Source organism: Verruconis gallopava, assembly GCF_000836295.1.
Source record: "Verruconis gallopava strain CBS 43764 unplaced genomic scaffold supercont1.42, whole genome shotgun sequence".
NCBI lineage: Eukaryota > Fungi > Ascomycota > Dothideomycetes > Venturiales > Sympoventuriaceae > Verruconis > Verruconis gallopava.
Window position 1 is genome coordinate 120169 of NW_015622178.1, and position 24644 is coordinate 144812.

At 55.7% G+C, this 24644-nt stretch overlaps 11 protein-coding genes across 12 annotated transcripts; 5 read left to right on the forward strand and 6 right to left on the reverse strand.

Moving 5' to 3' along the window:
* Positions 1 to 555: 555 nt before the first annotated feature.
* PV09_08532 (uncharacterized protein) lies at positions 556 to 2805 on the reverse strand. Its single transcript, XM_016362449.1, has one exon. It carries the CDS (start codon positions 2370 to 2372, stop codon positions 627 to 629), a length of 1746 nt encoding a protein of 581 aa, XP_016209734.1. The 5' UTR covers positions 2373 to 2805; the 3' UTR covers positions 556 to 626.
* A 98-nt stretch (positions 2806 to 2903) lies between these two features.
* PV09_08533 (uncharacterized protein) lies at positions 2904 to 4534 on the forward strand. Its single transcript, XM_016362450.1, has 2 exons — positions 2904 to 3973; positions 4020 to 4534. The coding sequence occupies exon 1, from the start codon at positions 3012 to 3014 to the stop codon at positions 3882 to 3884; it is 873 nt and encodes a 290-aa protein (XP_016209735.1). The 5' UTR covers positions 2904 to 3011; the 3' UTR covers positions 3885 to 3973; positions 4020 to 4534.
* PV09_08534 (uncharacterized protein) lies at positions 3896 to 4945 on the reverse strand. The gene has a single exon (XM_016362451.1). It carries the CDS (start codon positions 4807 to 4809, stop codon positions 4093 to 4095), a length of 717 nt encoding a protein of 238 aa, XP_016209736.1. The 5' UTR covers positions 4810 to 4945; the 3' UTR covers positions 3896 to 4092.
* Positions 4946 to 5046: 101 nt separating this feature from the next.
* PV09_08535 (uncharacterized protein) lies at positions 5047 to 7655 on the forward strand (the record flags this gene model as incomplete). The annotated part of the gene is made up of 1 exon (XM_016362452.1): positions 5047 to 7655. Exon 1 carries the CDS (start codon positions 5433 to 5435, stop codon positions 7653 to 7655), a length of 2223 nt encoding a protein of 740 aa, XP_016209737.1. The 5' UTR covers positions 5047 to 5432.
* Positions 7656 to 7710: 55 nt separating this feature from the next.
* Positions 7711 to 8665, reverse strand: PV09_08536 (uncharacterized protein; the record flags this gene model as incomplete). The annotated part of the gene is made up of 1 exon (XM_016362453.1): positions 7711 to 8665. The coding sequence occupies one exon, from the start codon at positions 8663 to 8665 to the stop codon at positions 7736 to 7738; it is 930 nt and encodes a 309-aa protein (XP_016209738.1). The 3' UTR covers positions 7711 to 7735.
* Positions 8666 to 8968: 303 nt separating this feature from the next.
* PV09_08537 (uncharacterized protein) lies at positions 8969 to 9466 on the reverse strand (the record flags this gene model as incomplete). Its single annotated transcript, XM_016362454.1, has 1 exon — positions 8969 to 9466. One exon carries the CDS (start codon positions 9464 to 9466, stop codon positions 8969 to 8971), a length of 498 nt encoding a protein of 165 aa, XP_016209739.1.
* A 275-nt stretch (positions 9467 to 9741) lies between these two features.
* On the forward strand, positions 9742 to 10937 carry PV09_08538 (3-hydroxyisobutyrate dehydrogenase). The gene is made up of 2 exons (XM_016362455.1): positions 9742 to 10038; positions 10105 to 10937. Exons 1-2 carry the CDS (start codon positions 9835 to 9837, stop codon positions 10861 to 10863), a joined length of 963 nt encoding a protein of 320 aa, XP_016209740.1. The 5' UTR covers positions 9742 to 9834; the 3' UTR covers positions 10864 to 10937.
* A 353-nt stretch (positions 10938 to 11290) lies between these two features.
* PV09_08539 lies at positions 11291 to 13707 on the forward strand. 2 transcript variants are annotated; one of them, XM_016362456.1, is made up of 4 exons: positions 11291 to 11730; positions 11794 to 11884; positions 11940 to 12270; positions 12349 to 13707. In XM_016362456.1, the coding sequence occupies exons 1-4, from the start codon at positions 11551 to 11553 to the stop codon at positions 13025 to 13027; spliced, it is 1281 nt and encodes a 426-aa protein (XP_016209741.1). In that variant the 5' UTR covers positions 11291 to 11550; the 3' UTR covers positions 13028 to 13707. The 2 variants fall into 2 exon arrangements, with proteins under 2 accessions (XP_016209741.1, XP_016209742.1); XM_016362457.1 differs by having other exon boundaries at positions 11291 to 11884.
* A 720-nt stretch (positions 13708 to 14427) lies between these two features.
* On the reverse strand, positions 14428 to 16520 carry PV09_08540 (uncharacterized protein). Its single transcript, XM_016362458.1, has one exon. The coding sequence runs from the start codon at positions 16444 to 16446 to the stop codon at positions 14611 to 14613; it is 1836 nt and encodes a 611-aa protein (XP_016209743.1). The 5' UTR covers positions 16447 to 16520; the 3' UTR covers positions 14428 to 14610.
* A 3151-nt stretch (positions 16521 to 19671) lies between these two features.
* Positions 19672 to 23129, forward strand: PV09_08541 (uncharacterized protein). The gene is made up of 2 exons (XM_016362459.1): positions 19672 to 21908; positions 22073 to 23129. Exons 1-2 carry the CDS (start codon positions 20293 to 20295, stop codon positions 22380 to 22382), a joined length of 1926 nt encoding a protein of 641 aa, XP_016209744.1. The 5' UTR covers positions 19672 to 20292; the 3' UTR covers positions 22383 to 23129.
* Positions 23130 to 23160: 31 nt separating this feature from the next.
* PV09_08542 (uncharacterized protein) lies at positions 23161 to 24611 on the reverse strand. The gene is made up of 3 exons (XM_016362460.1): positions 24306 to 24611; positions 24002 to 24181; positions 23161 to 23742 (listed from the first exon to the last, which is right to left on the reverse strand). The coding sequence occupies exons 1-3, from the start codon at positions 24315 to 24317 to the stop codon at positions 23599 to 23601; spliced, it is 336 nt and encodes a 111-aa protein (XP_016209745.1). The 5' UTR covers positions 24318 to 24611; the 3' UTR covers positions 23161 to 23598.
* Positions 24612 to 24644: the final 33 nt, after the last annotated feature.

A 24644-nucleotide genomic window follows, 5' to 3' on the forward strand; every position in this document is an offset into this window, starting at 1 on the left:
ATGCCTTCACATGCTAAATGTTATTCGTGACTGCTACCCAGAAGTCATGAAACTGGATCGATATTGGGAGTCACAATACCTGCCCAGCATTCAGCCAGACTCGCTATCGACCTGGCGGCAGAGAAAATCTTGAGTTCTTGACTTCTTGACAACGTTTGAAGCCGTCGAGAACAAACATGTGGCGACAGTTTGAAGCTGCGGATTTTCTCGACCCTACGAACTGGAAAGGTCTGGCAAAATTGTTCGCCTCTACAATCCTGCGTCGCCCATTCTCCGCCCAGAGTCCAGCGAGGAATTTTCAGAACGCCTTGGGGAGCTACACGGGAAGACCGTAAGCAACATAGATCCCCTGACATTCGTGGCCAAGGGCGATCTCTTGACTATCCGTTTTTGGAATCTGAAAGTGCGCAAGTACATCAAGAAGATTTGTGCCTACAAATGCGAACATCAACTTTGGTATCACAAGCTTGAGAAGTGATGAGGATAACTTTTGATGTGTACTTTCGGTCGCGTGAGTGATCAGTTTGGCGCGACCGTCGGTCCGTAGTGGCAACATTTCAGAAGTACTGTTATGATGGAGCATTTCCTATATATGATATACGGCCTCAGATGCCAGATATTTCATCTCATGGTAGGCGAAGAGCCTCTGAAGCCCGTTTCAAACCCGCTTTGGCACTACTTGGCATGTCCTCGGGATCCATCACAATGTCAATTATCTTCAGCCCTTGGCCGTCAGCGAAGTTTTCGTCCCCCAGAACATCATTCAGCTCGCCCCAGGTCTCTACCTTTGTACTCATGGTTCGGTAGTCATTACCGGGCTTGGCTCCAAAGAAAGCCGGTGCATCGGCATAGCTCCAAACAGGAACGTCGTTATACTCCTCCCGCATCCCATGCAAATACCTTTCATAAGTATATCCAGCGTTGTTGCAAACAACGATTGTCACGTCGAGTTTGTATCTTATGATATCCGAGATGCTTTGGCAGGTGACCTGAAGTGATCCGTCTCCTTCATAAATGATAGAGCGGCCGGGAATGTTGTGGTCTCGTTTGGCAAGAGCGATTCCCTGAGCGCATGGGAGCATAGAACCAATAGAACACCAAATACCGGAAGCGACCACTTGAGTGGGGGAAGGGATGGCGATTGAGCGTCCCCCAACGAGAGGAGTGCCATTTGCGAGGAGATATGTGTCGTGTGGACGCAGCCACGTAGACATGCGTTCCCAGAGTGCATCTTGGCTGATTGGCGACGATGGCGATGGCGATCGTTCAGCTCTCAAAGATCCATTCCGATCATGTCTGTCTAGATTCCATCTTTGCCCAAGCGGCTGAGCTTTTAGCCGCTCCACAAGCTTCTGAAGGACATATTTGCCTCTGACAGAGAAGACTTGGCCACAAATATTCACGTTGTCGAGATTAATCGAGACGCTGATTCCTGGATCGGGCACAACAGTCCATGCTGCCGTGTTTGTATTGCTGAGCAGCGGCCCAAAAAGGAGAACAAGATCTGCGGACCGGCTGTAGTCGGTGGAAGTGGTAAGCGGGCCAAGCCAGGAAGGATGGTGTTCATCAATCACGCCTTTTCCCGCGCTAAAGCACATAGACGGTATGCCGGTCAAGTGCACGATTTCGTTCGCTTCATCAACCAGGTCCCACGAGTATGACAGACCGTCCGCAATGATCAGTGGCTTTTCGGAGGCCATGATTCGCTTTAAAATGTCTTGGACAACCCGGTCTTCCTCGTTCATTACTGCTTTGTCTCGCACAGGCTCGAGTGGGAGAGGTCGATGGAGTAGTTTAGAAGGGACTGGCTTTTCAACCATATCAATTGGAACATTGACATACACCGGCTTTGATCTCTGCACGCATTGCACAAGTGTCTCGTCATATCTTTCTATTGCCTCTTCAACATCATCACAAGAGAGATCTGCCTGTGCGCAGGTAACGTGCTTGGCAATATCAGCGTATACACCCAGTCTACCATCAGCCATCGTATGATGAAGTATAGGGCGACTACGCCACGCCTTCCTACTTGGCGTTCCCACGAGCTGCACTACGGGAACGCTCTCTGCGTACGCACCAGCCAAGGCATTGATAGCGGAAAGCTCGCCCACGCCGTACGTAACAAATAGAGCACCTACTCTGGGAGACGTGGTCGACAGTGACTTTCGTGCCATGGCTGCAGAGCGGGCATAGCCATCGGCCGCATAGCCTGCACAGAGTTCACTCGCGTTGCCGATCCATTTGACTTTTGAAGCACGAAGGTGGTCCAGAGCTCTCAGGGTGAAGTCGCCGGGCACGCCGTGAATGGAGTAGCAGCCAAGCTGGTGCAGGCGGCTAAACAAGTACTGAGCTAGCGGAATGGTGCGAGACATGGTGTATATTCCCAGGGCTCAAGCACTCATGCACACATGACAGGAGTACGGTATTCCTCCGTAAATCAGCCTCGACGGCCTTCTCGTCTCGTCTCTCTTCCGGAACCGGCAAGCGTCGGAAGGTTGCTCGGAGGATGGGCGGCTTTCACAGCGACGGGCGAACCATCTTTCATGGGAGGTCAGTAGTGGCGGAGGCGTGCGTTTGTAGATTGACAATTCTCGGCCGTTCAAAACAGCCACCAAGAAAAACCTTTGATTCTCAGAGTGGGGAGATCTCGGATTTAACGTTAGTGCGATAACGCATCAGACATGGATCGAAGAGCCTGGTGGGCTTAAGTGAGCAAGCACTGTTTCCATGTACGCGGCAAACCTCGCTGGCACGGGCGATATGCGTTTGCTGACTCGCCAGAGTACTTGAACGCGGGCATTTTCTCTTGAATTTGTGGATTTTGAGACTGAGAGAACGTAGCACATTCGACTGATTGCCATTGGTTTGCGTTATGTCGTGGTGCATAAGCTACGCTGGGGTTAAATTCTCCCCAGCTCTAGCGCAACCTTAGTTTCTAAGCCGCATCCTGTGTTCCTCGACATTCTCTCCACCCTTTTTGTTCACAACCAAAACCCCCTAGGGGCATAAGAATGCCGCTCATAGAGCCACTTCAGGCCGAAAAGTCCACCGCAGCGCCAGGATGGGCGTATGTCTACGACCGACAAGTCGATGCCTCGAGAATCGGGCTCGATCCGACGACTGGCGCTCGTGGCAAAGCCGGACGTGCCCAACGCTCCGCAGCAACCACAACCGTAGCGTCCAACGAGCTTTCGCGCCGTGAACAGATAGCTATCCAGCGCCGACTGGCTGACCTGGACAGAGATGGCGGCGCCGGGAAAGACGTTCCTGTGCCGCAGAAATGGAAGGATTTTCAGATCGGAACAGAAGGCGGTGGCGTGGGGACGTGGGGCAAGAGCAGGAAGATGACTACGAACGTGAGGAGGATCCTGCTGAGCGAGAAGACGTTCGCGCACTACCTTGACGACGAGGAGGCAAAACTCGCGCTGGCGAGGGAAGCTGGCGCCGGCAGAGTTGAGGGGCGAAAGACAGATGCTGGAGCAAAGAGAAGCGAAAGAGCGCAAGGAAAGAGGGCTAGCGTTTCGGCGAAGACGGAGATTGACGACGTTGATATGGCAGATGTGTCGCTATCGGAAGACGTGGAGGCGAAGACGAACGGACAGCAGGCGGCAGCTACAAACGACGCCGCGGATGATCCTCTGCTGAAGATCTGGACGCCTTCGCCTTTGTCCTCCGAGGAAGTAGAAGAGCTCTTGTCGCACCCGCCTTTGTCATACAATGCTGCTCGCGCAGCGCCTCCACGCATCAACGGCCCTCCGCAGCGCAAGTTCTGTGAGATGTGCGGCTACTGGGGCAGAGTCAAGTGTCTCAAGTGCGGCTCTCACGTCTGCGGGCTGGATTGCAAAGAGGCACACGATCAGGAGTGTCGAAAACGGTTTGCATGAAGACATTCTGGCTGGCGTTTGCATGATGTTTCATAAGAGAGATACCCACTGTTTAACGACTGTGTTGAACTTGACCCGCACAAGCTTCAGTCTGTCCAATTTTGCCCACCATGTACGCGTGCGCTAACGTTCCAGTCAACCGTGAGCTCAAAAGTCACCATCACCGTCGCTATCGCTGTTTCCTAATCGTGCGGTCCAACATCCTTGACTAGACGTACTCGTTGGTTGCGTACCACTGCCCACGGCCTTCTGGTGTCAGGTCGAGGACATTATACGTAGTTGCCAGCAAATCCAGACCCCTTTCGCTCTTAGGTTCGATGCACGGGTACGCTGTATATACATGGCGTACATTACCCTCCTCGTCCTTCTTGAAGACGCTGACCCCAGGCATCTGCTTACAGTCCTTCGCCCACACCGGCCTTTCCACGTTCATATCGGCATTGAAGGTGGTACCATGGCTGGAAAGGATGCGGATGTTTTTCCAGCCCCGCTTCTGCGCCCAGGTTTGAAGTTTGGGAAGCTCGGCCTTGCCCACGACGGCGAAGTTGACGTTTTGAGCCAGATGTTTGCCGACGCCGTTGAAACTATCAACAATCATCGAGCACATTCCACAAGGCTTCTCGTCTTCTGGGTCGTACATGAAATGGTAGAGCACAACGCTGCGGCCGTCGGCAGCAAGATCCGCAAGGCTAGTCTTTCTGGCTGGCTTCGATCCATCGGAGTTGAATGAGCCTTCGTCAAAATCATAGGGACGCATAAGTGCTCCTTTCGGGAGGGATCGACGCAGAGCCGCGACGCGCTCAATGTGAGCGCGTAGCTCGTATTCTTTCTTGAGCAGGTCGTTGCGAGCATTGATATAGTCCTTGCTCGCTTTGGCCGGCCAACGTGGGATGGCAGAGGCTGCGGCAAACGTTGCTGCATCCATGATTTATAAAGATGAATTATGATTGGAAATATAGTTCGCCTGTTTGTGTGTGGTCTGAGGTCGAGAAAACAGGAATCATTGCCTGACTTTCTATCAAATATCGAGGCAATGCGAGCATATTTATCCTCTTAACATCCGCAAAAGCTAACAAACATGATCAGTAATCGATCCGGTGGATTGGAACATTTCTGCCTTGAAGCTCTTCTTTTTTCTGCATCGCCGTCACCACCTTCGTGGAAAAGCGCGTCCGGTAAAAACCGCAGCAGCGCGTGTGATACGCGCGATCATGAGATTAAGTTCAGTTAGAATTAGCACATGTGCAAGGCGTCAGGCAGCAAAGCCCAACCCCCGCATTTCAATGCGACAGCCGGGCCAACATCACACCGTCAGCAGGCATTGTGCTCCGCAAAGCAAGCACTGAGAGTCGACGGCACCAGTTGCGGGCACATTCGACATGACCAGCAAGATCGTAAATGAACGCTTTGGTGCCACAGCTTGAAGACCGGTCTGATTCTCTTAAGGTGGGCAGGCACCATTGCTCATCTCAATCACATAGCTCGAGTGAGCGACTGCTCTGGCGCAGATAATCAGTTGGAGGTCGATTTAAGACGCCGTGTCTTGGCATGTATAGCAGCTTGAAGTCAAATAAGTATGCCCCAATGCACAGAGACCAGGAGACCAGTAGTCCTGAGGACCATCTACTCGATTCTTTTGCCTTGCGCAAAGAACTGGCACCATACCTCCCTTATGTGGACAAATCCCCTGTTTCAACATCGGCTGCAGACCGCGAGCTGGTCGCTGCGTACTTTAAGCCCAGCCCATGGGTCGACCTTGGAGTGATACGACGTTGGATCGAGACTTGCCAGGAATATCACGAGGACCACTGCGTATCGAGCGATGCCTCCGGTCTTTCTCCATGGCACCGGCCCTTGTGGCTCATCGACGCTTCCAAGCGCTGCTTGATTCCTGCTCAGGCGGACATGAAATACTTCGCACTTTCGTATGTGTGGGGCAATTGCGGGGGGCCGAACGCCAGATTTTGTCTGCAAAAGTCCAATCTCGATAGGTTGCTGCAACCTGGTTGCTTGCGGCGCTCGGAAGACGGACGGCCGGTGTTACCCAAGCTGGTTGATGATGTGATTGAGCTAGTAGATCGTCTAGGCTGGCGATATATATGGGTGGATCGATATTGTATCGTTCAAGATGACGGACCCGCCAAAGATGCTCAGATCAACGCCATGAACTCCATATACTCCAGTGCCTTTGCTACCATTGTCGCAGCTGATGGAGATGCTGAGGCCGGAATCAAGGGTGTCCGAGAATACATGGACCCTCGAGGATCTCGTACCATTATGGACCATGTCATCGAGCTGCCGACCAAAATATCTGATGATGATGATGATCGATCCCGCTCTCTGCCAAGTCGAGATGAGAAAGTGGTCGGTAGAGAGTGGCTAGAGGCATTCCGAGCTCACATACATGTGAGTGACGCAGACGTGACCGCGAATCCTGTCGTCCCGAACACTTTGTCGCGAGCCTCGTCGTACGATTCGTTCGATTCGTTCGTCGTCGGCGACGGTGCTCGACAACAGATGATGGAACAGCAGCGGTCACATGATCGCAAGGTGCTCGAGGCAAAGGCGTACCTTCTCATGCATTCGCCGTGGTATTCAAGAGGCTGGACCTTCCAGGAAGCCCTGTTTTCAAAGCGCAAGATCATCTTTCAAAACGACACCGTGAATTGGGAATGCCATTGCTCGGCGTGGTACGAGGGACAAGAGAGTTTTGAGGACGTGGAACAGAGGCCATGTGTCAAACGGCCTGGATTCAGCACGGAGTCAGGATTCGATTCTGCATTGTGGCCGGATCTGTATCGATACGGCCGCCTGGTTGCCTTGTTCAATCGTCGAGACCTTACATATCCAGACGACGCGTTATATGCATTTGCTGGAGTCATGTCCTCGCTTTCTCTCACGTTCATGCATGGCTTCGTCTCAGGTCTACCGCAGATGTTTTTCCACTCGACGCTTATATGGCAGCCTTATCGACCGCTGTCCAGGAGGAAAGGCAGAATTGAGGAGAAGGCGATCTTGCCAAGCTGGTCTTGGGCTGGATGGCATGGCATTTTTCAGTATGAGAGCTGGCGAAGCGGCTATTCGTACATCAAGAGCTTGGCTACTGAAGAAGGGCTAGATATGACAACGTGGGAGACCCACGAGACCGTTACGTGGTATAGAATCGATGACAAGGGACAGAAACATAAGATCAAAGCCATGGATGTCCCGTACGATTCTAGTGACTTCAACGAGCACGGCTGGTCCTGTATCAGGGACGAGAACTCCGGGACGTCAATCTATCGCCACGACAGCATACCGGACACGGAGTTTTGGCGTCCCGTACAATTGCGCGACGCAACAAAAGCTCGAGTTCCCCCGATGTATTGCCGATTCCTGTCGTCGGAGACAAACGCTGCCGTCCTCAAAACAGGAGAAAGCTTCCGGAGGATTGAAGCCAGTCGATGCGTATCCGTCGATCTCATTGACGACCGAGGCCAATGGGTCGGAATCTTGCGGCTGATGACAGACGATGCAGCTCAGGACCGGTACGAGCTGGTCGAGCTCTCCGCGGGATCGGTGCAGAACAGACCTGGCGAGCAAGCATACTTTGACGAGTGGGATCGAGCCGGGTTGAGTCGATGCTGGCGCGACGACAACAAGTACGAGTTTTACAACGTCATGGCCGTATCACGGGTGCACGGGATATCGTACCGTGTTGCGGTGGGAAGGGTAGAGAAAGAAAGCTGGGAGAGGCTTCGGAAGGGAGGAGTAGAAATTACACTTGGTTAGACAAGATTGCGGAAAAGCAATCTACTAAAAAGAAAGTGTCTTTTCCTCAGATATCGGAGATTCGTCTTCATTATAGGAGCTCATAGTCTCCCCGGAAGAAATTTATCGTCGTTCACCTGTTCCCAGCGGTCGTCGTGCGCTGCGATGATCTCTACGCCCATGTGACCCAACTGCCTCAAGCGTTCGATACTCTTCTCGGCCTCGGCCCTGTCGAGGTGAATGCAAAGCGTCCTTCCCTCATGATCATTCCATGTGCCCATTTCTTTCTCGCCTGTCAGCAAGCGCTTGTCATGGAATGCGTCGCCCGCGAGGCACACCCATCGGTCTTCGGATAGGCGACATAGCAAGTTGATGTGCCCGGGAAGGTGACCGGGTGTATCTATCACGTACATCGACCCATCGTTTAGCAAGTCGATGACGCGAGGGAAAGGACCGAGCTCTTTCCAATCACCATCATTAACTGGCGGAAGTTCGATTGTGCGATGCAGAGGGAGCAGATCTGCCTTGAAGATCTGATGCGAGCCTAATTCAGGAGCAAGGCCGTTCTTCAGCACGTCTAAAGCCTGAGGTCCCACGATGAACTTAGACTTTTGGAAAAGTTCGGGATCACCGTGATGGTCGTAATGCACGTGGCTTAGTATGACCAGATCGATCGTCTCCAGATCAATACTATTTATTCTGAGCTGCTCTGGAACACCAGGGAAAAGCTCGTACGGCTTCCGTGTTTCTAAGTGCTTTTGTTGTGCCTGGAGGTAATCATCGGCACGCTGACGAAGACCAAGGTCGAACAGTACTCGCAATGGCTTCTTCGTCGGTACGTCGATCAACGATGGAGAAGCTGCGATGCCTGGGTGCGTTATTAGAAAGGATAGCGATGGTACGTGACGTTTTGCTTCTGGCTCGGACGGCGAGATAAAAGCGTAATCTGGGAGTGTGATGTGACCACCAGCTATGGCCGAGAGAGTGACATAATTCTGTCCTGGCAAAGCTTCAGGGAGACGCTGGGTCATAGTTTGCTTATGTGAATAATATGCTCAGGCGTTCACTTGGTATCATCTCCTTAAAGAAAACATAACGCATGAAAGAAAACTGCCGAAAGTTTCGCAATACACGCATTATTGGTATACGCGGGGTAAATATGCGGGGTAATGGGCGAAAGAAAATTCGATGGCCGAGATGGTCTGGCTTCTGAATTTGTCAATTCAACACTACGACAGAGTGGAAGAATGACAGTATCCGCTTACGGCGGGTTCAAGCGCTGTCCAGCTTCGACCTACGGCTGTGTCCTCGCTTCCGCCGCATGCCCTGCCCCTTCAATTGGTAGTTCCCGCTTTTTGAGCCTCTTTCTCCGCTTTCATCTCGTTAAGAACCTTCTCTGCAATTCTAAAGCCTGCGATCCCAGCCGGCATGCCTGCATAACAAGCTGCCTGTAGTAGTGTCTCTCTGATCTCCACCTCGCTTGCACCATTGTTGATAGCCCCTCTTACATGCACGCCGAGCTCCACATCTTTCCCCATTGCGCACAGCATCGCGATATTGAGTAGAGATCTTGTCTTGCGTTCAAGCCCTGGGCGAGACCAGATGCTGTGCCAGCAAGCTTCGGTGACGTATTCTTGCATGGGACGGGAAAAGTCCGAGGAGTAAGTCGAGAGGGCTTTTTCCACATATTCAGGGCCGGCGACGGCCTTGCGAATGGAAAGGCCGGACTCGAACATGGCTTTGTGGGCCTGATCCAACTCTTCTGAGCGCTGCGAAGCTGAGCCAGACAGCGAGGCCTGGCGCTGAATCTTGCCTGCACGAGAATAGTCCATGGTAGAATCAAAGGAAAATGCGAGCTTCTAAAAATCTTCTCGTTCGACAAATAAGCGCGTGGGATGTCTATGTCTGATCCAATTGCAGCTAAAACCCGTCAAGATGAAGCGACAGGTGGTATTTATGCAGTGGAGAGAAAGCTCATGCGTCCGCGTCTCGCCGGGGCGGGCGCATGACTGCGTGCACTTCGCTCGGGTGTGGGGTAGCTTGGTAGCTCAATCCAGCCGAAGAACTGGGGATCACGACAAAAACCCTTAGAGACGGAAGAGATGATAAACACCAAGACTAGCGTTCCTGGATCGAAGAAAGGCCCCCGGGCCGTGATTTGGGACCCGAAAAGTGGTGAATCCGTCCGTTAAATCGAAACATGGTTCCCACCTACGGAAACATAGGCTTCATTGGCCTCGGCATGATGGGCGTGCCCATGGTAGAGAATTTGATCAAGAAGACGGATGGCACCACAAGCATCTACGTTTTTGACGTTGTGGAGGATCCGGCGAAGCAGTTGTGCAGCAAGCATCCAGAACGCGTAAGGAAGGGAGAAAATCCGAGACACGTGGCCGAGAAATCTGTACGTGGGCTTTTTTGGTGTACTTCCCCCTCATAGTTGATACAGAGTCTGACATTCAGAACCAAGAACGTCATAATTTCCATGGTTCCGGAAGGCGAGCATGTTCGCTCGGTGTACTTGACTCCCGGCACGGGTGTGCTCGCAGCCGACGTCAACGGGAAGACACTAATAGACTGCTCAACAATCGACACGGCGACCTCGCTTGCGGTTCGCGAGGAGGCGCTCGGTCGGTATCCAAGCACGTACTTCGTCGACGCCCCGGTCTCGGGAGGGGTCCTTGGTGCGCAGAAGGCCACACTGACGTTCATGATCGGCGCTTCCGATGACGACCCTAGGCTCCCGATGCTGAAGGATGTGATGGGCAAGATGGGTCGCAACCTCGTTGCGTGCGGCGGGCCATCGCTCGGTTTGACGGCAAAGTTATGCAACAACTACTGCTCTGGACTGATCGCCATTGCAGTCTCGGAAGCCATGAATATCGGCATGAAATCTGGCATGGACCCTAGGGTTCTTGCGTCTGTCTTTCATTCGAGTACAGCGCAAAGCTCGATCTGCGACGACTGGTGTCCGGTGCCAGGTCTGTGTCCCGAGGCTCCGGCCAGCAACGGCTACCGAGGAGGCTTCAAAGTGCAGCTGATGAGGAAGGACTTTGGCTTGGCTGTAGACACGGCGAAGAGAGTTGGAGCACGACTCGCCCTGGGCGACAAGGGATTGGAAGTGTACACGGAGACCATGAATGATCCAAGATGCAAAGACCTGGACTCGAGAGTTGTGTATCGATACTTGGGCGGTGACGAAGAATGGGAGCAGAAGTTGAGAAGGTAGTTGCCAGGTGATCATGAAACGACTGACGCCCTTATGTGTTCTGTACTTGCATGACCGTCTCCAGAAAGAACTACTCTTCCGTCTGCTTAGTCACATCTCTGCGTTGTTGTGAGCGGTGTTTCATGCGCTCAATTCTTCAAGGATATAGGTCATCACCAAACAGAGTGGCCTGGTTAAAGTCGTGCACGAAATGTGAGTGGCCACGGATCAGCAGCGTCAACGCGATTGCAATGCATCACGCAGCTCAAACCATGCGGGGAACAGCGACGGCGGTCGTGTCCTCTCGAAGGTCAGAAGCATCATCTGCGCAGAGGAAACGGCTGAAGCGACGAGGTCTGGGCCGTGAGTGGAATACGAAACCCCACCAGTTTGTCAGCCCTGCATGTGCGAGCCGCTGTCAATCCACTTCGACCCTGCGAACCCGCCTTGAAACAACTCACTTCGACCCCCAAGGCCGTGTTCTGTATATACATACACGCATATATATATACCTTACGCACTCGCAGCCCCTCGCTTCTAGGGACTGCGCATCTGGACAGGGGCAAACACACGGTGCATGGCAAAGCGCTTCCACTGAAACCTTCGACCGCTCCCGCTCCCGCAAAGCGCACCACTTCCGCCCCTCGACGCGAATAGAAGAGACGAGCAGCCAGTCTGACAGCGGCCACTCGGTACCAGAACACGACAATGGCAGCTCCAAACGCACGACCTGGCGCTCCACAGATCCAGCCGTGCAGATACAAGACTGGCAAGACGTTGGGAGCTGGCTCGTACTCGGTCGTCAAGGAATGCGTCCACATCGACACAGGCCGCTACTACGCTGCCAAGGTCATAAACAAACGTCTGATGGCCGGCAGAGAGCACATGGTGTGTCCCTTGTCTTTTGCCGACTGTTTTCGAAAGCGTATGAAATGACAGCCGGGTTCGTAGGTCCGCAACGAAATCGCCGTGCTCAAGAGGGTTTCAATGGGCCACCAGAACATCCTGACGCTGGTGGACTACTTCGAGACGATGAACAACCGTAAGCCGTTCTCGCCTTTTGGGTTCGTGGAGCTATGAATGACCGACGCGTCCAGTGTACCTCGTCACCGACCTCGCACTGGGCGGCGAGCTGTTCGACCGCATCTGTCGCAAGGGCTCGTACTACGAGAGCGACGCCGCAGACCTGATCCGTGCGACCTTGTCGGCGGTGGCGTACCTCCACGACCACGGCATCGTGCACCGAGACCTGAAGCCGGAGAACCTGCTCTTCCGCACACCGGAGGACAATGCCGACTTGCTGATCGCCGACTTTGGCCTCAGCCGCATCATGGACGAGGAGCAGTTCCACGTGCTGACGACGACGTGTGGCACGCCAAGCTACATGGCACCCGAGATCTTTAACAAGAGCGGGCACGGAAAACCAGTGTACGTATTATCACGCGTGAACAGCGCCTCTTTACGAAAAAGAGCCCCCAGCTGAGAGACAATTTTTTTTTTGTGCAGCGACATCTGGGCAATTGGCGTCATCACGTACTTTCTTCTGTGCGGCTACACGCCGTTCGACAGAGACTCGAATCTGGAGGAGATGCAAGCCATCATGATTGCCGACTACTCCTTCACGCCGGTCGAGTACTGGCGCGACGTGTCCGAGACGGCGCGGGACTTTATCCGCCGCTGCCTGACGATCGACCCGCACGCGCGCATGACGGCGCACGAAGCGCTGAACCACCCGTGGATCCGAGAAGAGGACGTGGCTGCGCCCAAGGCCAAGTCGGCGGAGAGCAAGGACGGCAAGGTCGATCTGCTGCCGACGGTGCGCAAGAACTTCAACGCGAGGCTGAAGCTGCACGCGGCCATCGACACCATACGTGCCATCAACCAGCTGCGCGCCGGCCAGGCTGCCGCCACCATGATGAATGGAGCGAAGAGCGCCGAGCCGGAGCGAGGGCAGCCTGGACCGCCGCTTCCTGCGCAGCCGAAGGAGGAGATGGAGGGACTGGAGGCCACCGGCGAGCTTGGCAGCACCGACGTGTCGCAGGCGGCAGAGGCGGCTGCCAAGAGCGCACAAGATCGGATGGACATCGACCCACGAGGCCATGGCCGCGGCCAGACAGAGGAGCAGATCAAGGAGCAAGAGCGAAGGATTCAAGAGACGACTGCCAGCCTTTGGGGTAGGCGATGATCTCGCAAATCGTGCACCTCCATCCTGCTTCTGCCGCTGCCGCTGCCACTGCCGCCGCCGTCGCCGCCGTCGCTGCTGCTGTGCTCGTGTCGGCGATGTTGACGACGTTGCCGCCATGCGTCTCTTAGCAACCACGCGAGTGGGGAGAGGGGGTAACCAAGGTAAGCCGGTCAGGCCGAACGGACAGGAACAAAACCCCAAGGGCAGACTTCTTTGGAGAAGCAAAAGGGCGGGGAAGAGAACGTGTCGTTGATCACCCCCCTCCCTTTTCACCCTTTTTTCCCCTTTTTCCCTCCTCCTCCTTCTCTCCCTCTTCCTTTTCTTCGTTTTCTTTCATATGACATCCGCCTGCGTCATGTACATGTTCACGCGCGATACGATGCCGACGACGACGACGACGATGACGACAATGAGGATCAAAGACGAAAAGGTACTTGGATACCCTGTTCCCTTTTCCCACCCCCGCCCCCTTTTTTGGGACGAATGGTAGAGCACGAGACGAAGAGGAATAATCTTTTTTTTTGGTTTGTTTGTTTTAATTTGGAAAAGAGAGAAAAAAAAATTATTGCGTCACAGACAGACTATTGACTTTTATCCATTTTCAACCCGGTTTTTCCCCTTTTCTGCTTTCTTTCATCTGTTTTTTATTCTTTCTTTCTTTTTTTTTCTCTCTCTCTCTCTCGTCTAACCAATTTCCACTCGCCCACTCCTCCCTCCCTCTCTCGCTCTCTCCAGTCCCCCGTTTCCTTTTGTCTCTGCACATCTTGGCCGGGTGACGAAAGACACCACGACGAAGTGAACCAAGAGCGAACGACGGCCAGCCGGGTCATTGCCATGGAACTGCCGACTTGGGTGGGAGACAGTTTGCGGGAAGGACGATGATATGCTGATTCAAGAAGGGGTTGGAAAGAGAGAGAGAGAGAGAGAGAGAGAGAGAGAGATTTTGACTCTCGGCCCACACGAACGTTTACTGTTCCCTATTCCCTGGCCGCTTGCTGAGGGAAATCCGAATGACGCGACTCACCTGCAGGTCCTATTCTCCTGCAAGTCTAGTTACAAGACTCGCGAATGTCGATTTGGTGGGGGGGCTAAAGGAGGTAGACGAGCCGAGACACAAGTATCCGAAGAAAGAAAAAAAAAAAAGGGGGGGAGGGGCGCCTACGTGCGAAATGTAGTTTGGAAAAGAAAAAAAAGACCATTGATAAATTTTTTTTGTGTACAAAAAAAAAAGTAAACTTTGAAAAAGAAGTCAAAATGCCGCATTCGAAATATTCCGTAAAAACGCCGTGGCCATGCTCTTTCAAACCGTTTGATTTGTCCCCGCGCCACAAGTGGTATATTTCTGTCGAAATTGCCCAACCCACGAAGATGCCGGATGCTCGGCGACTGTTGAAGAAGGAAGAAGAAGAAGAAGAAGAAGAAGAAGAAGAAGAAGAGAGGCGAGAGGGAAGGAGGGAGGGGAAGGCTTGGCTGGACCAGAAGCTATCGTGATGAAGGGGAAGAGAATGAGGGAATGAAAGGGGGGGGAGGGGAAAAAAAGAGAAGAAAAGAAGGACGGGAGAGGCTGGAAGGCCTCGGATGTATCAGACGGCTTTCCGCTGTCGCCCGCCACCTTTCCTCCAATTCCAAACCGCCTCCTGCGCCAGCGCGATGCTGGTCTGGTGGCCACGATCCTTTGCGGCCTCGGCGGTGATGGTGTCAATGACCCTGCTCTCCTCAACAGCCTCCCACAGACCCTTGGCCAGCATGGCTCTCTCGCCGTCCGGGCCGTCGACGTCGATGTCGTTCTCGTTGCCAAACTCACCTCTGCCCAGCCGGTACAGGATGCGGCCAATGGTCTGAATGGCGAGGCTGCGCTGGGCGGGGAACGCGCTGCGAGCTAGCAGACCGAGTTCGGAGATGGTGTAACCCGCTGCCGAGGGCGCGTCGCCGTGGTGGTGCAGGCCAGCGTCGGTGGGGATCTGAGCGGACCTGCTAGGCGGTATGATCCTGCCCTTGAAGTCGAAGCGGACGTCTTTCGGATCCAAGTTGGTGCGCGAAGGGTCGTACGACGCGTTCTCCTCGTCCGTCGCGGGCGCCATCCACGCAAGTTTGGAGGGATCGTGGGCGAGGTTTGGGAAATAGTTTTTGTGCAGGTCCTCGAGGAAGGTCGGGGCATTTGGATCCAGCTCCGGCGCCGCGGGAGGTTTGGGAAAGTGTATGGTTCCCTGGTCGGCTGGAGGGAGTCCGTCCTCTGGCTGGGAGAGCTGGAGATCGTCTACGGGTTCCGCGGGAAGGGAATCAAGCCCGTCGACGAATCGCGGGCTGGGGCTGCTCGACAGACTGTGGCTCGCAGCGGAGGAGGGTCGGCGTTCGCCCGTGATCTGCGACTCGGGTAGCGCAAACGAGACCTTGCGTGCGTGGTCGACCGGCCGCTGTCCCGGAGACTTCATGGCGGAGCCGCTGGGGGTTCTGGACAGCTCGGGCGCAGAGTTGTTTTGCTGCTGCGTGGATTCCGCATTGTCCGCGGCGTGCACCGGCGGGCTTGCCACGCTGTGTTTGGCTGCTGTCGGGTTCGCCTTGCGCGCAAGCTCGATGTAGTCCGGCAGCACGAAGGACACCTTGCGCTCGTGAGCGTGGCCAGACGAGCTGCGTCTCGACGCGGTTGACGCGTTGCTCGACGTGCGTGACAGTCCTAGCTCAGACACGTCCGAGTTCGAGGCTGAGCCAAACTTTGCAGCCAGCGAGGGCGAGGGGCTGGACGTGATGCTGTGGCGTGACGCGGTGGTGGAGCTCTCCTTCTCCTCAAGCATCTCCTCCGGAAGGGCAAAAGAAACACGGCGATCAGCACAGGATGGCCGTCGATTTTCGCCTTCGGACGGCTTCGCTTTGGGCGACAGCTCGGGCTCCGTCGCCTGCGGCTCGTCGTCGATGTTCGATCTCTTCAACAGCTTTTCGATCAAAGCGGGGCTCAGTCCGGCGAACAGCTCCTGACGCTCGGCCTGGATCTCAGCGTCGGTCATGCTTGCGATGGTCTTTCTGTTCTCTTCGTCGATCTGCTTTCGCTCCTCGGACAGACTGTCGTGATTCGGCCTCGGCGTGAGAGAGCTGGGGCCGGTCATATCTGAAGTGGCCGTGGCGACACCGGCGGGAGCAGCAGAAGCAGCAGCACTGGACGGGGACGAGGCATTTTTGGACTGTCTGAACTTAGAAAGGCCCGTCCGCTTCTTGTGCTCAGGAAAGCCCGTCGCGGTATTTGCACTCTTGAAGCTTGGTGGGGTAACTTCCGATCTTATCTCACGCTCCAGGACATCAGCGACAAATCCGGGAATGGTTGATGCGGAAGAGGCCGCAACGGAGCCTTGTGGCTGGTCGTGCGGAGCGAGAGACGTGTCGTCGTCGAGGTCTATCTCGAAGCGTTCGCCGGGTATGCGCGCCATAATCTAATGCTACCCATAGCAAGAGTAATTTTTTTTTCTGCCTTTGCTGCGAGGTGCACGACGGCGAGGCAAGGGTGGAGGCCAAAGGAACCCACTGGACAGACGCTGGCTCCAATGAATAATCCAGCGGTGGATCACGTGGAGCGGAGTGCTCACGCCAGCACGCCCGCAGCGCGACCCTGACGCCAGCCCCTTGCGCTGCTGACGCTGTCCTCGCGCCGTTCGCGCGGTCTCGTGCAGTAACTCCCAGCACGATCCGCAGCACGCTGCAGAACGGCCGTGGGGTGGAACTTAGCGCGGTCCAGGTGGCCCATTTATCGCGCGGCTTTCCGCCACGAACCCCATGAATCTTCGATCGTCTCGATCTTGGTTCGTGTGACATGGACTTTGTCTTTCTTTGCCTCGCTTCTACTGCTCTCTCGCTTCCTCGCCTTCCGCCACACCCTTTTGCAGTCACTCGCACAATACACATCACCTCTGCCGTACAACCTTCCAAACGCACATGCACACACAGACACGCTTTTCTTTTTTGGCGCTGCGGGCTCGTGACGGCAAAGAAGTGGAGTCGCGGAACACCAGAGGCCGTTACGTGTCAGGCGGTGGTCCGCTCCAAGAGTCATGCGAAAGAGGATTGAGCTGCTCGTTCTGGCGACTCTGAGACAAGCAATAGATCAATTTTGGCGCCATGTTCGGTACCGCGAGTAGCGTAGCGTTGCCCGGGGATGCATGACATGTAGTGAAACCTTACGAAATCGCCTGGCGTAGATCGGGCCTGGACGCTAGTCCCGAAGAGGCAAGACAGCGTTCCCTTCTGAGCCGTACCCCACGTTCAGATGTCGGCAGCAAAGGACCGTACGTTGGCTGCTTGCTCCCGTATGATGTGATTTGTAGGAGTAGAAGCAGTACGTTGGCCCGCAGCAAGAAGCCGCAGCAGTAGCACCATCGCTTCCAAGCTGGTTTGCGGGGTGTGTGCATGCAGCAGACAGCAGTCCGGACGACTTGGCCGGAGGCGAGGAAGGTAGGGAAGATGGTACCGTGTACTGGCCGTGTCACAATGAGTGTGCTCGGTCCGATGACCCCCCAAAAGCAAAATGCGTGGATTCTCGTCGAACGCACGCACGCACACACCCATGCCCCTATATCACGATCATGCGAGAGCATCGTATACACGCAAAAGTGGTCAAACACGACGGCGTGATGGGGCAACTGTGCCGCGAGAGTTGCCACGACAGTCAGCTCAAGTTCAAATTCAGACGGTGGCTCGAAACACGAGAAACGCACCACGTGTTTCGTGTCGGTTGCGGGCATAAAAAAGAAACATAAAACAAAAAAACAAAAACGGTTAGGTTCGAGTTTTATTTGCTGCGCATTCGTGCAAGGCGAGGCAGAGAGCGAAGACAAGGTCGTAGTGGTCGGGTGACAGAGGCCAGAGAAAGGGGACGCAGGCACAGGGGCATGCTCAGATCTGGCGAGGAAAGAGACGGTGTGGGCTGTCGGGCGGCGTTTTCCTTCCACGCAACGTTCAGGAAAGCGTGAGTCCGGGACGGTGTCGGATGCAAGGTGCGAGCCACAGCACCGGGTGATGAGGGCGCCAGGAACGGGCGTTGCATGTCCAAAAGGCACGATGAGGCAGGGGCACGTAAGGAAAGGTCAGGTACGGTACGGCAGCGGTACGTTTTCAGATCAGTTCGGATGCAGTCAGGTTCGCGGGCGACACGTCTGCCAGAATCGGAGACGTGAGAGTCACGACGCTGGCGCCGAACCATTTTCCGCTCCAGGCAGCTTTGTTTTTCCCTGGCGTGACGATCGTGGTAGGAACGACCATTGCGCGGCGCCGCCGTTGCCACTCCTGGTAACTGCCGCTGCCGTGCGGTTCGATCTGCGTGCACTTGCTCTTGCCAATCACTCACCTTCCTGTTGCTGCGAGAGTGGGAGGCAGGTGCGGAGGCCCCACGCTGAGGGCGGTCGGTCTTGCCCAACTCGCCTGTCGCCATCTCACGACAGGCGAGGGCGCCACCGCTGCCCACGGAGAGCGTGAGAGGATGATACGCGAGTGCGTGCGAGTATGCGCGTCTGGATCTGGCTGCGACAGGCGTTGGGACTCTGCGTCACCAGCAGCCAGCGTCCGGGGCAGGGCGAGTGGCTCCGGCGGGCGAGCGTTGACGGTGACCGACTCGCCAAAGCCAGACAGCGGACGTCTAAATGGCAGACCCCGCGCCGTCCTCGCTCTCACAAGGACGTCTGGTGCTTGCTGCTTACCTGTGCAAGTCACACAGAGGAACTGTGCGGAGAGACGGGCGCTGCTGAGACTGGACGACCAGCCAGGCTGACCCGGCCTGATCTGACCCGGCCGGGCCAGCCCCGGCTCTGGCTGGGAACACCAGGGCGGGCGGCGGGCTGGAGACCGCTGCGATTCGCCATTGGCCCGCACCGTCCTTGACGTCCCGCCGTGGATCGAGTGTCAAGCATCGTGGTGGGATCGTGCATGCAGGTGTGGCTGGTGGCAGCCGGGCGCTGCCATTGGCCGGGGTCCTTTGCCTGCTCTCCGTCCAGCACGACACGACGCGCGCACGCGGCAGACGAACTGCCCCGTTGAGCTGGATCGGCTCTCGGCCCTGGCGGTCGCCTGCCCGATCGGGCGTGTCTCGCTCGCCCTGCTCCCGCGTGTGTGGCTCTGCGTGTGGCGTCCAGCACGTCGCTGCAGTCCAAGAACCAGCGCGCTCGTGGCTGCCGCGCTCAACTGCGGGCGACGCGGGCGTCGTTCGTGTTGTCGTCTGCGGTCGACGTCGTGTCAGTCTGCCTCTGCCTCTGCCGGTGCCTGTGCCTGTCTCTGGCCCCCCCACACAGCGGTCGGAGCAGAGCAGTGGCAGCAGACGTCCTGCCGTACTGCGAGTAGCCACAGGAGCAGCCACACCCGCCGTCACAGTCCCTCTTCTGCTGCCCTATTGCGCTGTTGTTTCCGGCCTCCCTCAACTGCGCTATGCTTGGCCTCTCGCGGTCTTGGTGTTGATCTTCCTCTCGCTCATGCTCCTGCTTCTCGGTCGTCCCCCGTCCTGTCCTGTCCTGTCCTGCCCGCTGCTGGCTCTTCCCATACGCTTTCGGCTGGTCGTGCCGCATCTCTTCGTTCTCCGTTTTGCTGTCCTTTGCTCGTCTTTGCCGGCTTCTCTTTGGCTTTTTTCGTCTCATCGCGCGCGCGCCCCCCAAGTTCTGCCTTCGCTTCCTATACTCAACTGGCCCCCCCTCGCCCCGATCGTCTCATTCCTTCTATTTCTTCCTTCCGTCTCTCTCTTCCTCTCTCTCTTCCTGTTTTCTCCTCCTCTCCGTGTCTTCCTCCATCGATTTCTCACCCTCCAATCGCCCGGCCCGTTTCTTTGCCATCGGATTCGTGTTGCTGGCCGGCTTCCACAACCATCGATCCCGTCTTTTTGATGTGTTTCCATCCCCGCCACATCCACACGCTCGCCCCATCCGCATTCCGCGCATAGTCGCTCGCTACGCCCGCACGCCCAACCAAGCTCGTGGTGTTGAAGTTCCTGCAGCCCAAACACCTCCTCGCATCCGCATTCACCCTTTTCCACATTCTCCTTCTCCCCTGCTCCTTTTCGCTACGTACGCTACAAAGACGCAGCGTCAGTCTTTCGACTTTCTGTCGCTATTGTCGAAGTTGTCGTCGTCGTCGCCGTCGCCACGACCCTACCAGATCCGCCTCTCCGCCTCTCCGCCTCTCCGCCTCGCCGTTTGTCCAAATTTTTGGCTTCTCTCTCTACCTACCCCCCCTTTTTTTTTATTATTGTCCTCTTTCCTGGCTTTGTGGATGGTTGATGCGCATCGGCCCAGTTCATCGTGATGAATGTGGGCGATAATGAGACCGCCCAAGCGATCGCTGCCGAACTCTCCTCGCCTCCGAGTTCGTTGAGCGATCACAGCCCCCAGCGCTCGGATCTTCATTACGCCAACCACACTCCGAGTCGCGATGCGCCCGGTTTTGGTGTTTCGCATCCCCTGTCCCAAAATAGTAATTATGCACAACCACAACCACCAGCCACAGCAGACGAGAAGCCCAAGAGGAGCACGCGTGGGCCCGTCATGCTGCCCGACGGTACGATGAGAGAGCGCAAAAAGCCTGGCCCGAAACCAAAGCCAAAGGATCCAAATGCGCCTGAGAAGCCGAAGCGCAAGCGCCAGAAGGTTTCCGATGGCCCAACCTCAGCTCCTGCGCTTGCGTCCGAGCCAGTGCCGGCTCCTGCTACCGCTGCACCGCAACATCCGCAACCACCACCGCCCCCGCTACCGCCGCCGATGCCACAGCAACAGCAGCATCTGCAGCAAGAGAGCACCAATCCCCCGTACCAGCAGCCGGTCGCCTCGCGACCCCAACCGCAGTCGGCTCCAAGGCAGTCCAAGATCACCGATCTCGTGAACCACATGCCTCCTAGCCAGTCGCGTCCTACAGCCTCCGACATGTACGCGTCTCCCGCACCTCCACCTCAGGTCACTCGCCTCAGCGCGGCGCCGTCGCCGCCGCGCCCCGCGTCAAGCGGCCAGGTGTTCGACCTGATCCGCGGCGAGGTCAGCAGCAGAACGTCCAACACCTCTCATTCACCGACTGCAAACAGTCATCAGCCTGCCGTCACGCGCTATGCTTCGTCTGCTTCTGTGACCTCCGCGCCCGTCTCTCCAGTCCCACCCATGTCGAAACCACCCTCCAATCCCTATTCTGTTCCGCAGCAGTCGTCAAATCTGGCGCCGCAACGTGTGTCGTCGGCAAGCGTACCTGCAAGCGTGCCACCCTCATCGTCCGACGCCATGGATGTCGATCGACCCTCGAAACCTGCAACAAAAGCTGAGCCGGGAAGTGCCGGGCCTTCATCGAATGCGGCCACGCCCCCGCCGCAAAAGCGTGCAAAGCAGCAACCTCCTCCTCTGCCCACTGGCAGCGGCCTGTTGTCCGGCACGCCTTTTGGCGGTGTAGAGGCCGCCACGTCAAGCACGAACGGCACCACGGGAACCAACATATGGCTGACCTTCCCGCTCAAGGGCCAGAACAACGTCACCATCAACTTCGCTCGGGAAGTCGAGAAACAGTATGGCTTTGCGGCCCTGCACCCGCGCCTCGCCGCCCGCAAGGAGCGTCAGCGCCAGCTCGCAGCCGCCAGCAATGCGCTCGAAAAGGCTGCTGGCATGGCCGGCTCGGCGGACGAAATGTCGCTCGACATTTCCGAGCCGGAGAGTGGCAACGAAGACGAAAAGAACGGAGACGATGCAGGCTCCAATGCGCCGGCCGGCGATGGCGCCACGAAGAAGCGAAGGAAGCGCAAGGCGGAGGACTACGATCGCACTGACGACTTTATCGACGACACGGAGATGGCCTGGGAAGAATCTGCCCTCATGGCCAAAGACGGCTTCTTTGTATACAGCGGTCCGCTCATGTCGGAGAATGAGAAAAACCAAACCATCGAACGGTACGTTCCTGTTGATTCCCAAATTGGCTTCTCTCCCTCCACCCTTTCCGTTTTGCTGTCACAGATCACACTTCTCGCAAGGAGAGTTTCTTTTATTTTTCAGCCCTTTTCTTGATCCGCCCCCAAAGAGTATGCTTGCTAACATTCCATTTTCCCAAATTCAGAGCCGATGGGACAATCAAACGTGGTCGTGGCCGCGGTCGAGGTGGCTCGGCGCGTGGCGAGGCGTCAGGTCGTGGACGCGGCGCTGCTGGAAGCCGTGGTTCACGCGGAGGATCCACGGCTCGCAAGCCCAGAGTCACAAAGGCGGATCGCGCCGCCAGGGAACAGGAGAAGATCGAGCGCGAAAAGACGGCCGCGTCGTTGTCGAAAGGATCTAGCGCCGGGGTCGTCGCACCTCCCGTTCAGACCCCCAACCTGCCGAGCCAGCCACAGACGTACCCGTCGGCCCAGGCGGTGAGTACCGTTGGTTAAATCGGATGCTCCTTCGTTCAAAGAGAAAAAAAAAACATTTCCCTGAACTGGGGGGTTTGGCCCTTCCGTGTGAATTCCGTTCTCCTTTCAGCAAAGCGTTACCTTGCTTTCTTTGCTATCTTTTTGATATCACGTGGCACGCAAAGACGGGAAAGGCACGAAAAGAGGCATTCGGCATGGGCGTTTTGTTTTTGTTTTTTTTTTTTTTTTATTAATTTTCCATCATATACATGTACACACGCCTTCTCGTGCGCGTACGCAAACGTACGCGTGCGTGTGTCTGTGGGCTTTTTCGAGGACTGTATCACCACCGTTACTACTGTCATCATCATCATCATCATCATCATCGTCATCGTCGTCATCACCGTATGGCGCCTCGGGCTCTTCGACTCTTCTGTTTTTATTTTTTTTTATAAACTCTAGAATGAGGGAAGTACAGGGGGGCTATATTCGAACGGAACGTTATCCAGCCGTGGCGGCGCCGCTGAAAGGAGCGGAGAGAGTAATAACGTATTAGGGCACCGGGAATGTCGGACGGTGGGATTTGCGTGCTAAGAGACAGGCGGGCATGTGGGACGGGCAAAAAGACCGGACGGATAATGCTTTGTCGGTGGGAAGGATTCGATACGTGCGGGATGGCCAGATTTGCGTCGCGCTCACCAAATCTGAAAGGCAGCGGCAAGCCTGTTTGTACGTGGTAGAGAAAAATACATGACTGTGTGTGTGCGTGCGTGTGTGTGTGTGTGGTCTTCTAAGAATTTTTATACTCTTTTCTCTCTCTCTCTCTCTCTCTCTCTCTCTCTCTCTCTCTCTCTCTCTCTCTCTCTCCCTCTATCTTACTTCGAAACAGTACTGGTACAGCGGGTACTGGATTCTGGATGTGGCCTGGCCTCTCTCGAACGGCCGCGCATTCCAGCCGGGTCCCGTCTCCCTCTTTTTCACCATCTTGTTTTCCGGGGGTATCGTACAGCGTTCGTCACGTCAGAATCCAGCCGCCGGTCAAACAGAGCCGCGACGCCATGCACGGCCCCCTCGAAGACGTCTGGCCTGAGTGTCGTGAGAAATGTATATATGTACATATATATATATATATATAAGAAAAAAAAAAGGGGGGGAGGGTTTAGAGGACGGGACGCATCGCGTCCGTTTCTCGCTGTTTCACCCTTCAGAAAGGCCAAGCGCGTCCGATTAGATGGCGCCTCGTACGGGGGGGCCGTCACGAGAAGCGTATCCGGCCCTTCAGGTTCGTGACGAAGTTGTCCCACCAGGAGCGCGTCGGGGCCTTCTCCAGCTCGGCGATCAGGTCGATGTAGTGGTTTGGGTTTGACTGGGGTGACAGGACGTGCTTGGGCGTCGGGTACTGCGCGGTTCACTCGCCGTCAGCCAACGTCTTGTCTATCTCTCTCTCTCTCTCTCTCTCTCTCTCTCTCTCTCTCTCTCTCTCTCTCTCTCTCTCTCTCTCTCTCTCTCTTTTCCTCGCCGTCGCTTCCTCGCCGTCTTTTTTCTGTCTTCTCTTCTTCTTTCCATCCGTCTTTGTCGAGAACCCGTTCCACCCCTTCCTTTTCCAGAGCCCGCAGGCGCAGGTAAACGAGAGGGGAAGAAAAAAAAAAGCGACGCACCTTCTTGGAGTATCGGTCGTCCAGCAGCGAGTAGAGGGCGTTGATGTTTCGCAGCTCGGCCTGGCCGGCGTCGGCGAGATGCTTCTCCCTGTGCTCGAGCACCTTGGAGAAGACGCGGTCCGGCCGCATGGGATCCTTAGGCCACAGCGACGCGATGCGCTGGTAGTGCTTGGTGAGAAGCTGCAAGGCCGCGAAAACGACATCTCCGTCAGCTCGGCGTCGGCACAATATGGAAACGCATTTTTTTCATCGTTGGGAAGGAGAAGAGACCGACGGCGGGATGGGGAGCAAACTGGCTACGTACCGTTCGAGACATGGCGAGGTAATTTTTTTTTTGAAGGGGGGCCCGATTCGATATTTAGGGGAGGGATTGAAGGGTGATGGAGTCTCTTCGTGGGTTCGAGAGAAGGGACGTGGTGGAGGAGCGAAGAGAATTATATGAACGAAACGGGCATTGTCGTGTTCAACCAATGACGACGCACGGCTTTGCTCGGAGGCCGTGGACGCTGTTGTTCGTCCTCCTTTTCTCCCTCGCCTTCGATCACGGCGATGACAAGAGGCGATGGACGGGATGACCCTTTTCGCGCAGATGTGTACTTTGTCTTTTTACCTCCGCTTTTGGGGCACGCAAGAAATGGTGACG